Source organism: Orycteropus afer, unplaced genomic scaffold (genome assembly GCF_000298275.1).
Source record: "Orycteropus afer afer isolate SDZICR_OR568_19922 unplaced genomic scaffold, OryAfe1.0 scaffold00033, whole genome shotgun sequence".
In the NCBI taxonomy this organism is placed as follows: Eukaryota; Metazoa; Chordata; class Mammalia; order Tubulidentata; family Orycteropodidae; genus Orycteropus; species Orycteropus afer.
In genome coordinates, this window is record NW_006921620.1 from 4,926,939 (window position 1) to 4,940,828 (window position 13,890).

General features: G+C 42.8%; 1 protein-coding gene across 1 annotated transcript in view; it reads right to left on the reverse strand.

Annotated features, from left to right (window-relative positions):
- BCAR3 (BCAR3 adaptor protein, NSP family member) overlaps positions 1-13,890 on the reverse strand; it is a 135,534-nt gene that overhangs the window by 89,746 nt on the left and 31,898 nt on the right. Inside the window, exon 2 of the mRNA XM_007936063.2 lies at positions 12,812-12,851. Within this exon, the coding sequence (XP_007934254.1) occupies positions 12,812-12,851 (40 nt within the window). The remainder of the gene's footprint in view (positions 1-12,811; positions 12,852-13,890) is intronic.

The window sequence follows — 13,890 nt, forward strand, 5'->3', positions numbered from 1 at the left end:
AAGTATATGTGAACTGCTGTATGAAAAGTGAATTTACTCTGTAAATCTTCACCCAAATCCTAATAAAAAAAAAAAAGAATGTGAGAGATTAGGACTCTTATTCACTGCTTGTGGGACTGTTAAATAACACAACCACTGTGGAAAGCAGTATGGTGATTCCTTAAAAAGCTGGAATTCAAAATACCATTTGACTCAACAATTCCATTACTAGATATATATCTAAATAAGTAAGAGGCAGGACAAAATAGATATATGCACACCCATGTTCATCACAGCACTATTTACAGTAGCAAAAAGATGGAAACAACCTAGGTGCCTATCAACTAAAGAACGGATAGCCAAACTATTGTACATACACACAATGGAATATTATGCAACTCTAAAGAATAAAATAAAGAATCTGCAAAACACCACATAACTTGGAGGACATAATACTGAGTGAAATAAGTCAATCACAGAAGGGCAAATATTGTTTTAGTCTGTTATTGTAAAAGTCAAAGAAAGGTTTATATACAGACGGAAATTTTCTTTGTTGGTTACCAGGGGTGGGAAGGGAGGGGAGGGAACACTGTTAGATATAGAGAGACAAATATTGATTTGGGTGAAGAGAAGGGCAATATACCAAATGTGAGTGATCAACCCGGTGGCACTGAGGAAGAGGAAAACATAGAGAGTGCATGGGAGGTACAGACAATAAAGATGAACCCTTTTGCACACACAGTACTGCATTGTCAGTGAAGGCAAACATTGATATATGAGTGGATAGATGGGTGGACAGGCTAAACTATTAGGTATGTCTATGCAGGGGGGAGTGTGCCCATGACCATGTATAGGGTCAGCAGACAATGTTTCTACAAGTGTATGTTCTGTAAGAATTCCCAGATATAGTAGAGCCAAGAAAGGACAAGGTTGTAGTCACTTCTTGGCCACAGCCAGCTACCCAGAGGGAGCAAGTAGTTGGACATGTGCACTTGGGACCATAGTCGCAGGGGGCATCAAGCTCAACTGACATAACACACTACACAAAAACATTGTTCCACATCCTACTTTGGCAAATAGCGACTGGGATCTTAAAAGCTTGCAAACAGCCATTTAGATGGAACAATGGGTCTCTCCTAGTCCAGAGCAAAGAAGAATGAAGAAAACCAAAGACTCATGGAAACAATTAGTTCAAGCGACTGGTATACCATTCAATCCTCAGCCTATATGACTATGAGACCAGAAGAACTAGATGGTGCCCAGCTACCATTGTCAATCACTTGGAAGGGGATCTTTGTAGGAGATCCTGGGCAGAGTAGGAGAATGTTGGTGTTGTTATGTGCCGTTGAGTCAAACCCGACTCATAGCGACCACTCCTTGGGTTTCCGAGACAGTATCACTACAGAAGTAGATTGACCCATCTTCCTTCTGAGGAGTGGCTGGTGGATTTGAACCACCAGCCTTCAGGTTAGCAGTCAAGTACCTTAGCCACTATGTTACCAGAGCTCCCAAGTAGGAGAATAGTATGGAACAAACCTCAAAATCATTTAAAAAAAAAAAAAAAAAGGGACCAGATTTGCTGATCTGAAAGAGCCTGGTGGAACCACTGAGACTAGTAACCCTTCATGTCTGGAACTGAACACACTTCTGTGGCTTCCAGCCAAACAAAAGACAGGTATATAAGTTGAACATTTACATTAGGTAGATACACTCCTTGAAGAGATCAGTTATGGGAGAAGAGAAGGGCTGTGTATGCACAGGGAGGACAGCTTGGGGGACACGAATGCATGGGAGGAAAGGACACAGGGAAGAGGTAACTATGGGGAGGAAGAGAGAGGGGAGTGGTTGCATTGTGGGAAACTGCCGTCAATGTCATGAGAAACTGTGAGCTGCTGTATGTAAAATGAATTTGCTTTGTAAACTTTCACCTGAATCATAATAAAAATTAACAACAAAAAAACTGGTTTTAACAGGAGAACATTAGAAGAATCCAAATGTCCATCAATAGGGAATCGATTAAATACATTATTTCATACAATGGAATACTGGATGGTCATTCAAAAGAAGGAAGTGGAGCCATATAGTTAACCTGGAACAAAGTCCAATGAAAACAGCAATTTGCAAAGGAATATGCAGCTACGTATTATTTTGGCAATACATAAATAAATAAATATTCTTCCTAAATTCCACCTCCTTGCTCTCTTAAAAACTTGACCATTTTCTCAGAACTTACAAAGAATGCTTGAAGCTTCCTCACTCTCTTTCCATCCAAGAAATATGAATGTACTTACAGCTTCCCCCTGAGTCTTCCTGCTGTTTTTTCTTGCAGCAGTCCTCCCTGGCAGACATTCCCTCTCCTCAATCTCTGTCATACTGGTTATCAGTCTTCTGCATCACTTTATGCTAGCTTTTTTCCTGCCCAACAGGAGTCCCTGAATGATGCAGACAGTGAACATGCTCAGCTGCTACCCAAAAGGTTGGAGGCTTGAATCCACTGAGAGGTGCCTCGGAAGAAAGGCCTGGTGATCTACTTCTGAAAAATCAGTCCTTAAAAAGCTCATGTCCTTCTTTGACGAACAGGGGGTCTCCATGAGTTGACTTGACAGCAACTGGTTTTTCCTGCCAAACTACTATTTTTTTCAGCTGTTCAGATCACAATTCAATTACAATTTCTTCCAAGGAAATGTCTTGACTATTGCTGGTAAAAATTCAGACCAAATACACAGCATTTTAGAGCTTTTAGAACATTAGACAAATAGTTCTAATATTAAAATAATTTATCGAATATAATTTATTGCCTTCTATAAAGACAATGAAAAGCACTTGCCTTTTTGTATACTGTAAACACAGCCCTTCATTCTGAAGTTTTAAAAATAATGGCACAGCACTTGTTACTTGGAAACGAAATTATAGCCAAATGCTGCATTGTTGTGACATTTTATTACCACTAGAGGACAGAGTTCAACAGCAAACAATTTCAACGCGAAAACTCCCTGCCTCCCACTTGGTGCTGAACAGTTACTTGGACTCTATTGCTAACAACACAGTGTCCTTAGGAGTAGACAGTCTGAGCCATACAGGCTGCCAGAGCTGTACTTTTTTTTAAAGGGTACACCTCTGCTTAAATATGTGACCATTTAAGGCAACAAGAGTGACACCTATAGTTTTGTCCCTGTGCCAGGCTGGCAAGAGAACCTGGTTCTCAGGCAGACTGAGGTGAGATATGGGAACTTCCTTAGTGTCTCAAATAAGAACACTGAAGTATGTATGGAAAACTTTTTAGAGATCTTACTGTCATTTGCTTTGGGAAACATAAGGCTGCTTGGAACAATCTCATTCTCTCATTCCCTCTTCCCTCAATTGAAACACCCTTAGTACCTGGTTAGGAGCACTGGTGGCGTAGTGCCTAAGGCATTTTAACCGGTGGTTCAAACCCACCAGTCACTCCTCAGAAGGAAGACTGGGCAATCTACTTCCATAGAGATACCACCTCAGAAACCCAAGGGAGGGGTTGCCATGTTGTTGTTGTTGTTGTTATGTGCCGTCGAGTCGGACCCGACTCATAGCGACCCCTCCTTGGGTTTCCGAGGCAGTATCACTAAGGAAGTAGATTGCCCCATCTTCCTTCCGAGGAGTGGCTGGTGGGTTTAAACCTCCAGCTTCTGGTTAGCAGTCAAGTGCCTTAGGCACTCGATGGCAGTGAGTTTAGTGACAACACCTGGTTGGAGTACCTGTGTAGTACAAACTATTAACACACTTGGCTGCTAACTGAAAGGTTGGAGGTGTGAATCCACTCAGAGGTGCACTGGTGGAAAGGCCTGGCAATCTATTTGTGAAAAATCAGCCACTGAAAAACCTATGAAGCACTTCTACTCTGATAAACATGGAGTCATGATGACTTGGAGTTGACTTGATGGCACCTGGTACTGGCAGCATCTGGTTGTATACAGTCATCAGTCATTCACTAAATAATTATCAAGTAGACTGGGCAATCTACTTCCATAAAAGATTCACAGCCTCAGAAACCCAGTGGGGGTTGCTGAGTGGGAAACAACTTGATGGCAGTGAGTTTGGTTTTATCTCTAGCAATAGCAGATTACTGAAAGATCCTTGCCTCAGAACTCATATCCTAGTGGGAAAAAGTTGTTTTGTTTTTTTTAAAAAAGGTAAATAAATACAATTTGAGACAAGCTATGAGGATAAATACAGGATGTTGGCATAGTGACTGGGGGCATCTGCTGTTAGCGAGGAGGTCAGGAGAGGTGTCTCTGAGGCTGTGCAATCTGAGTCAAGATGAATCAGTCATGCAGAGAGCCAGGGCAATAATTACGAAGATTAGTATTTATTAAGGGCTAACTATGTGCCAGGCACCGTGTGTGCTAAGAACTCTGTGTCTATTAACTCCTCTAATCCTCACATTCTCCAGTTTATACCACAAGATACCGAGATGCTTCCAAACTGTGCAGGGTGCTGCAACAGCATCATCCTGGGATTATACAAGATTGAAAATTTGCACAAGGACTCACTGCTGTGTCAGTAGGTGAGATAAAGGTGATGTCACTGGATTAAGGTGACATCATGGAAGCATGAGAATACAGAATTTTTTGTTGAGAGCCTACTACACATCATCGTTGTTGTTATGTGCCGTCGAGTTGGCCCCGACTCATAGCGACCCCTCCTTGGGTTTCCGAGGCAGTATCACTACGGAAGTAGGATTGCCCAACCTTCCTTCTGAGAAGTGGCTGGTGGGTTTGAACCGCCAGCCTTCTGGTTAGCAGTCAAGTGCTTTAGCCACTATGCTACCAGAGCTCCTACTATACCCATCAAGTCGGACCCGACACATAGCGACCCCTCCTTGGGTTTCCGAGGCAGTATCACTACGGAAGTAGATTGCCCCATCTTCCTTCCGAGGAGTGGCTGGTGGGTTTGAACCGCCAGCCTTCTGGTTAGCAGTCAAGTGCCTTAGCCACTATGCTACCAGAGCTCCCGCTACACATCATTAGGGAAGCAAAACAGGAAAAACGCAGGTCTAGAAGTTGTTGTTGTTAGCTGCCCTTTGACTCCGTGCCCCAAGCCATGGTGACCTAAGGTGTTACAGAGCAGAACTGCCCCACAGGGTTTTCTCGGTTGTAATCTTTATGGAGGCAGTTCACCAGGCCTTTCTTCCACAGCACTGCTGGGTGGGTCTGAACTCAAGTCTTTTGGATAGTAACTAATCCCAAATCACTTGTGTCACCCCCAGGCTCCTTAGGTCTAGAAGAGGAGTCAGCCAACCTTTTCTGGAAAGGGCCAGAGAGTCAGTATTTCACTCCTTGCAGGCTGTCACAACTTGGCCATTGTAGCCAGAAAGCAGTCACGGATAATATGCAAACAACGGGTGTGGCTGTCTGCCAATAAAACCTTATTTATGGACATTGAAATGTGAATTTCATGTAATTTTCATGTGTCATGAAATGTTACTCTGCTTTTGATTTATAGAAACCATTTAAAAATATTAAGACCCATTTTTAGCTTGAAGGTCAGATCTGATGTAGGGCTATGGTTTCCTGACCTATCTGGTCTGAAGACATACCCAAATGTTCATGAATTAACTTAATGTCATTGTGCAAACAAGGCTTCCAATTGGAAATCTCCTTTCCTCCCTAACATAGTTACTGGCATCTGGCAAGACACCAGGCACTACTGTGAACTCTGGAATTGTCCCTGGCTTCTTCTCCTTTACCTCCTCCATTGACACCCTGCCAGCATCTGTCAACTTATCTAATAAGATGGTTCTTAATTCTGTCTCTCAGAAAACCCCAGCACCTGCCTAACTTTCCATTCCTATTGTCACTGTCCTAGATCAGGCTCTTGATGACACTTTCCTCCCACTTGATCTGATTCAACTGAACAATTCCTAACATATAGTATATGCATAAAAATATCTGTTGAATGAGCTAGTAAGCATATAATAAAACCCAAACTGACTGCTATCGAGTCAGTTCAGACTCAAAGCAACCCCCCCTCTTGAGTTTCTGAAGCAGTATCTCTATAGAAGTAGATTGCCCAGTCTTCCTTCAGAGGAGTGGCTGGTGGGTTTGAACCGCCAGCCTTCTGGCTAGCAGTCAAATGCCTTAAGCATATAAATATATGCACAAGTCAAGCACTCTGTCTGTCTTATCAGAGGTCTGGCTTCACTAATACGGCCCCTCTCAAAACAGAATATTTCCTCTACTGAGGTGGCAGCACGAAAGGGCTAAAATAGGATAAGGATTTTGTTGACTATTTTAAAGTTAGGCTTGTAGGGTATAATTTGCATACATTAGATTCATCTTTTTTTGGGTACAATTCTATGAGCCTTTACAAATGCCTATTGCTGGATAACCACTACCAGAATCAAGTTGCAGAACATGTCCACCATCCCCACATTTTCATTCCCTCATGCCCCTTTGCAGCCATCACCTGCTGTACCTGCTGTGCCCTTTCTAGAACGTCAAACAAATATAATTATAGGATATGCAGTCTTTTCAGACTACTTTCACTCAGAATATTGCGTTGGAGAGTCATCCACAATATTGCAAGTATCAGTAAGTCGTTCCTTTTGACTGCCAAGTAGTATTCCATTGTATGGGTGTACTACAGTTTCTGTATCTCTTTACCAAAGGACATGTGGGTTGTTTCCAATTTTTATCACTTGTGAATAAAGTTGTTATAAACATTCACACACAGATTTTTGTATGGACACATGTTTTCATGAGAAGGTTTTAATTTTTATAACTAGCTACATTTTTCACAGGCCTGAAGGATAAGATTCCATTGAATGAGGGACTGTCCTTTCATCCCTATTCTGCTGTCTTCCCACCCTGCCTCAGCGATGTTTTTTATTTAGTAACATTAAACCTCCCAAGAATAATTGCAGAGAATGTTTTTGGGGTTGACTGGGAGACGCTGGATGTAGGCTCTATCGCGTTCCTCTGAACGCGAGCCCCAGAGAGAGCTAGGCTGTTTCACATTCACCGCTGGCAGTGTTTGATCTCTACTCCCACAGGGATGGGGTTGGCTCTGTGGATGTGCACACTCAGGCAAAAGCCTGCAGAGCCAGCCAATCGGGCCATTATTTGGTTCATACAGCTTGTTAAAAATCTCACGAATGTACAACATGCCATTGTTTTTGTTAAGTCCCTTTCATTACTTTGTTAGCTGGCTAATTCTGAGCAGACTGGCCTGTTTTCCCTGCTGGAAGAAAAGACTTTCCTCAAAGACAGCTATTTAAACTGTGACCATGGCTGTGGCCATCTTGAGCACAAAGCAGGAGCTGAAGTCATGCCACCCCTTCTCCCAGTGAGGGCTCAGCCAGCCAGGCCACTTATTCTTGGCGCTGGAATTCGCATAATTACTCCTCTTTTAATCTGCTGAGTGACCTAATGTATCCACAGCCAACTGGAGGAAATGGTCTTGCTGAGATCTGGGCCTTGAGCAGTCTGTAGTATGTCTATATGCTCAGAAAGAGCATTTTTCAAAGTGTTAACCCCATAATAAGGAGCCGCAGCGGTGCAACGGTTAAATGCTCAGCTGTTAGCCTAAAGCTTGGTGGTTTCAATTTACCCAGTGGCTCTGTGGCAGAAAGACCTGGCAATTTGCTCCTATAAATATTACAGCCAAGAAAACCCTATGGGGAAGTTCTACTCTGTCACATGGGTCACAATGAGTTGGAATCGACTCATGGCACCTAACATCATCAACAACCCCATAAAGGATCAGTTTCTAGGTCTCTCTGGCCTCATGAATTTTCATCAGCACCCTGAAGGAAGGAGGAGTTGAGGGTTCTGGTCTTAATCTGGGCTCAGAAACTACAAATTTCTCACAAGTGATTCTAGCAAGAAACTGCCAAGCACTGACTACAAAAGAAGGAGGATATTGCCTGGCTAGGAAGCTGGCCAGGAACAAAGGGCTGCATTTTGTCTTGACACTTCCTTACCAGGGTTGCCTGGAGGGCAGCCTTTGTCCATGGGCAGGCACTGGACTGTTTACCGCCTACCCATGAAAATGTGCTTGCCTATTTTCGGCTTTAAAAAAAAAAAAAAAAAACTGCCATTCTTGATTTTCTTTACTAGTTCTCTATAATTTACAACTTATCTTTCTTGAGGACAATTGATTCTAAAATGAAATATCTATAATAAAAATGTTCTCCTAAAGAAAAATCATCCAGATTTCCTGTCTTTCACCTTTTCACCTCAAAAAAACATACTTTTCAAACATCTCTTCAAAAACAGACTCTTCACTGGAATGACCATAGGGGCTTGTGTGTGAAGATACTAAAAGGAATAGGATCTTCAGCTTCAAAGGAGGATAAGCATAAAGGGGAAAACCAAAAACACCAAATTCACTGCCTTCGAGTTCGATTCCAACTAATAGCAACCCCTTTTGGGTTTCTGAGGCAGTAAATCTTTATGGAAGTAGATTGCCCAATCTTCCTTCCACAGAGTGGCTGGGGGTTTGAACCGCCAACCTTCTGGTTAGCAGTCAAATGCCTTAGGCAATAATATACATTTATAAAACTGTGGGGAGAAAACACAAGGGGATGGCAACTTCTAACACCTAAAGAAGTGGCCCCAGGAAAAATAAAAAGAATCGTAAAGAAAAGTAAAAGTAGGTTTTATAGGTTCAAGAAGGGGTCAGAAATATGTAAGCATAATGAATCACAAGAGCAAAGATAGGAGGGTTGGCAGTAAACCTCCTGTCTTTTGAGGTAAAGTAACAGGTTTATTATCTGCCAGGTCCTTGTCTGAGATACAACCTCCAATGCCACCCTGATTTCAATAAATATGGCAATTTTATGATCATGAGTGATAGAAAAACTGAGGACTCCTCCAGTTCATAGAGAAGCCCAAAAATGTTAAGCTGAAAGGGATATGAGTCCACTTCCTGGTATCCTAGTTGTGCTACTTGTGGGGAAGATGGAACCCAGAGAGAACAGGTAATGAGCCCAAACACACTGCCGTCGAATAGGAACCGACTCATAGCGACCCCTTCTTGGGTTGCCGAGGCGGTATCACTACGGAAGTAGATTGCCCAACCTTCCTTCCCAGGAGTGGTTGGTGGGTTTGAACTGCCAGCCTTCTGGTTAGCAGTCAAGTGCCTTAGGCACTACGCTACCAGAGCACATAATGAGCCCCAGGTCACACAATTAGAACCAGTGTGTAGACTAGGTTCAGCTCTCTTCCCAGGGATGCTTAGGGGCTGTGTAACTTGGAGTCTCTGGTTGGAATGCTATCTGGAGAGGGAAATACACTACTGTTTGCCCCACAGGGTTTCTTAGGCTATAATATTTATAGGAGCAGACTGCCAGGTCTTTCTCCTGTGGAGTCGTTAGGTGGGTTCAACTCACCAACCTTTTGGTTAGTACCCAAGCTGGTTAGCAGAAGAGCACTTAACTGTTGCACTATCAGGGCCCACTAATAGCACACTGAACTATTACAACTGATTCATATTTTGGCATAATTATTTTGCTAAATCTTCTAAACAATCATCTGACATAGGTCTAAGAAAGTTGACACAGAATAAATACATTTTAATAAGGGTAAAAATAAGACAAAACCAAATGCGGGCCATATGCAGATAGACAGCTTAGTCTAAGCGCTACTTCATAATTTTGCCTAGGGCGATTGCCTCTAAAAGCTATTTTCTCCCATTAAAAAAGAACTGCTGGTTTTATCTAGGGTAAGGTATGCTAGATACTCAAAGGAAAATTCCAGAGCTGCTGCACACCACGAAGCTAAGCCATGAAGGACACGCAAACAACAGGAGGCAGGTGGAAGCACTGTAGAAATTTCTGCTTTCCAATCTGGAAGAAGTGGTTTCTTTCAGATGAAGTAAAAGAAAATCAATTACATGTGATTACATAAGAGCACCTCATGATTATAGAAAGCACTTTTACAATCAGACCTTCAAACTGATCATGTTTTGACCTACAGTAGAGAAAAAAAAATGTGGGGGAGGAAGCAAGCTAGGGAAACAAGCAAAAAGTAGAAGAAAGAAAACCCCTCCTCTATAATAGCCAGAATTAGAGATAGTGAGGAATGAGATTCCCAAATCCTAGGCTACCTTTGATCTGCTGTAACTTTCCTATCACATCAAATTCAGCCTGTAGGTCCTTGGTGCTATCGGGAGGCCCCGCGGGGAGGCAAGCATGCTGGACAAGTTAAAAGAAACACCAAAGAGCCCTGTGGCTTCCCAGCCATCACCCGATTTCTCTTTATCCCAGGCACAGTAGAGCTACTTGTAGCTAAGCAACCACAAGCCGGTCCCCTTTCATGCCATATTAATCTGCTGCAATACAAACTGTGCTGAGTGTCAGAAGCACACAGAATACAAACTGGGCAGAAGGGAATTTTGTATTCATTCTCTACTCAGCGCCCTCCTTCCACAATGCAGCACTCCCAGCTCCTGTGTAGTCATGGGTCAGCATCAGAGCCTTGGCTCCCCCCAGACCCAACAATGCAGGAAGCGGTTCGATGTGCCTGCCTCCCCACACCTCTCTCTTCTAACTGGGCACAGTGAAAACTAGGTAAAGATTGTTAAAGTCTCTACTGGACAAGAGAACAGCATTGAAAGAAAGGGTGACTTGAGTCTAGAGCCCTTAATGGGGTTAGGACTGTTGTCTGTGGGGCACAATGGGGTGCTTTTGATGCCCAGATGAGTCTCAGTGGTCAGGCTGCTCCCCGCCCTTTGTTGTTGTTGTTGTTGTTATGTGCCGTCGAGTCGGCCCCGACTCATAGCGACCCCTCCTTGGGTTTCCGAGGCAGTATTACTACGGAAGTAGGATTGCCCAACCTCCCCGCCCTTAGGTCACCCCAAATCCCTAAAAATCTGGCATCTTGACTCTTTTGGAGGCTGATCAATCTGACTCAACCAGAAAGGGCCCTTATTACATACTTCACACAGAATCTCTATTTTTCTCTGCCCAGGTGGCATTAAGTGCTCAAGGTGATTGTAGGGAAGAAATAGTTCAAAGTCAGAGGCCAAACTGCATCTTGATTCATCTGACAACTCTTGTACCTCCCCTTGATTATCTTCTCCATCCTCCAGCATCATGGCCTTCAGACATGGATAGCGTCTTCAGCCTGGCTGAGAGGGCAACTAAGTCTAAGAACAGACCCATGTTGATGCAAGAAGACTGTCACATGGGTCCATGTGGGTCCGCTGGGACCTGTAGGTCAAATGGCTTCTATGGACATGCTTTCAAAGCTTTAGTGCCCACAGCTAAACCAAACCCATCACCCTTGAGTTGACTCCCACTCATAATGACCCTATAGAACAGAGGGGAACTACCTCATAGGGCTTCCAAGGCTGTACTTTTTATGGAAGCAAACTGCCACATCTTTCTCCCATAGGGCAGCTGGTGGGTTTGAACTGCTGACCTTTTGGTTAGTAGTTGAGCACTTATTGTGCCACTAGGGCTTCTTAAGTGCCCATAGAGGCAAACAAAAATATCTCACAATCACAAATAAACAACCATTACATCCTTCCAAACCAAGGGGCAAGTTCAGTATCATCTAAGTCATTGTATCTCATTCAGGAATATCAATGGTTGTAAGTTGAAGTGTATTGCCTAAGACAAGATACTGGAGTTACTGGAGGCTTCTATTTTTCTGGACCAACTTTGTATTCCCCCAGCAATGAGATTTGATCCTGCTTTTTGGTTGTTCACACAGTACTCCTTTTCAAGGACTTGTTCAGGTGGCACAAAAAGTTACTCATTCCTCCTAATCTTGTTTGAATTTGGTCACAGCTTTATAAATGATGTGTCTGTGTCCCTCTAATATGAAGAGGGAGGAACTGCCTAAATGCTGGGGGAAGGCATGGGTACAGAGGAAAGAGATGGGTTTAGATAATCCCAAACTGGGATGCTGCGCTTGGAATAAGGAGGATGAAATTTGAGTCCTAGGAGGTAAACACCTTCAATCCTAACCCATGCCATGATTTCTTCCAAAATTTCTTTAACACGTGTTGGCATAAATCCAGGAAACTAAGTGTGACAAAGTCTCTCTTCTACAGGAGGTGACCAGATTTAATTACAGTTCTTAATAAAATAAAATAAAACCCCACACACATCCAAAAATAGGCACCACCCAAAAACAGGGGGCATAGGGAAGAAGTGAAAAGCATCTTTTTTCCTCTGCTCAGAAGGGAAATACTATATAGAAGCACTGAATGTTTTAGAAACACTGAATGTCAACCCCATTTGGAAAATAACATATTACTATTGACTATCGTCCCAGATTAGCCACTGAATAAAAGGGTGGCTGTTGAAGAGGAAAAAAACAGTTCATAAAACCTCAGGAAGCCTGCAGTCCTCATCTACCATTCCCAAATCTAAAAAACTGAGAAGTAAAATTTATTATTATTATTTTATTTGTTGCTAAACTCACTTGGCAGTAAAATGAACCCAACCTCATTTAGCGACTCGAATCGACATAAAGTTATTAACAGTTTATTTATCCCACTTAGTGTAAATATTCTTATATTGCACTGCAGAAATAATGAGTTTAATTATGGGGTGCTGATCCAAGACCCCAAAGGGGTACCATATTACCTTCTAAAAATTCTGAATTTTAAAACACATCTGGCCCCAAGGGTTTCAGATAAGGGAAGAAGATTATAGACACATACTAGAATGAGTTAAGATTCCACAAAGGTCACCAAAAACAGTCAAATTACTTCTGGCTTATTTCAGAGGATCTGAGCAGCTTCTATGCAAGCCAGACTGTTGCATTATCTGGCAACACTGTGTTTAAAAATGGGAAATTCATTACACAGGCTGATGACTACATGCTGAATCCAGGTTTCTTACCTTCACATACTCCAGAGTTGGGTCCAGAAGATGTTGATCCCTGAAAAGAGAAAATACAAGTGTGAGAACAATGCTTTCCCCTGAGTACAATGTGTTCAACATGACTTCACCGTTATTCATTCAAATTATTGAGCTGGGGCCCTCACCTCCCAGACAATACCCACAGCAGACAGACTGGAAGCTAGAATAGATGAAGGTTCCATTCATGCATTCATGGTGTGTGCAGGGGGAGGGGGCAGCGGGGGGATATCTCCATGACCTCAGCGTAGAACCTAGATATGCTTTCCTGTCAAATTCAGGTTCCCAAATGTTAGAATATTTATATGTGATCATTCCAGGTTCACTCCAACATAAAAAAACTAGGCCAGAATTCTAAAGCAAAGAGCTCTAAGAAAGGTAGAGGTGGGTGAGGCAGGAATGGATGTTCCAACATGCAGCACTTTCCTAAGTTGTCTGGGTTAATTCTCATACCATCCTCACCAGGCAGTAGGGTCACACCTACTTTGACAGAAAGAAATTGGGGGCCCTGGTGGGTAAAGCAGCTGCCATGGTCACCCAGAACAGAGTCTTGGACCCAACCCTACTTCTAAACCAAATCTTTCTCTGTTTATTGCTACCTCTATTACTTGGTGTAAACCTGAACAATTCATCCTAATCTTCTTTGGTGCCTCAGTGTTTTTTGTTTGTTTGTTTCCACCTAATATATGCTATAGGGGAGTCACTGGGCAGCACAAACAGTTAAGCACTCAACTATTAGCCAACAGGTTGGTGGTTCGAACCCACCCAGAGGTGCCTCTGGGAAGTCACAGCCTTAAAAACCCTATGGAGCAGTTCCACTCTGAACACTTGGGGTTGCCATAAATTAGAATTGACTGGACAGCAACTAACAACAACAACAACATCTGCTCTAAGGTCTATTGTAGTATGTTAAAATTAATTAGACAATGAAAAAGTAAGCAGCAGTGGAAGGCATTAAGCAGAGTGACTTACTATATAGAAGCTGGAAAAAGGATCTAAGGCAATGGCAAAAAGAGAAGGTGAGATCTGAGAGCTAATGTTTTCACTATAGGCATACTTCC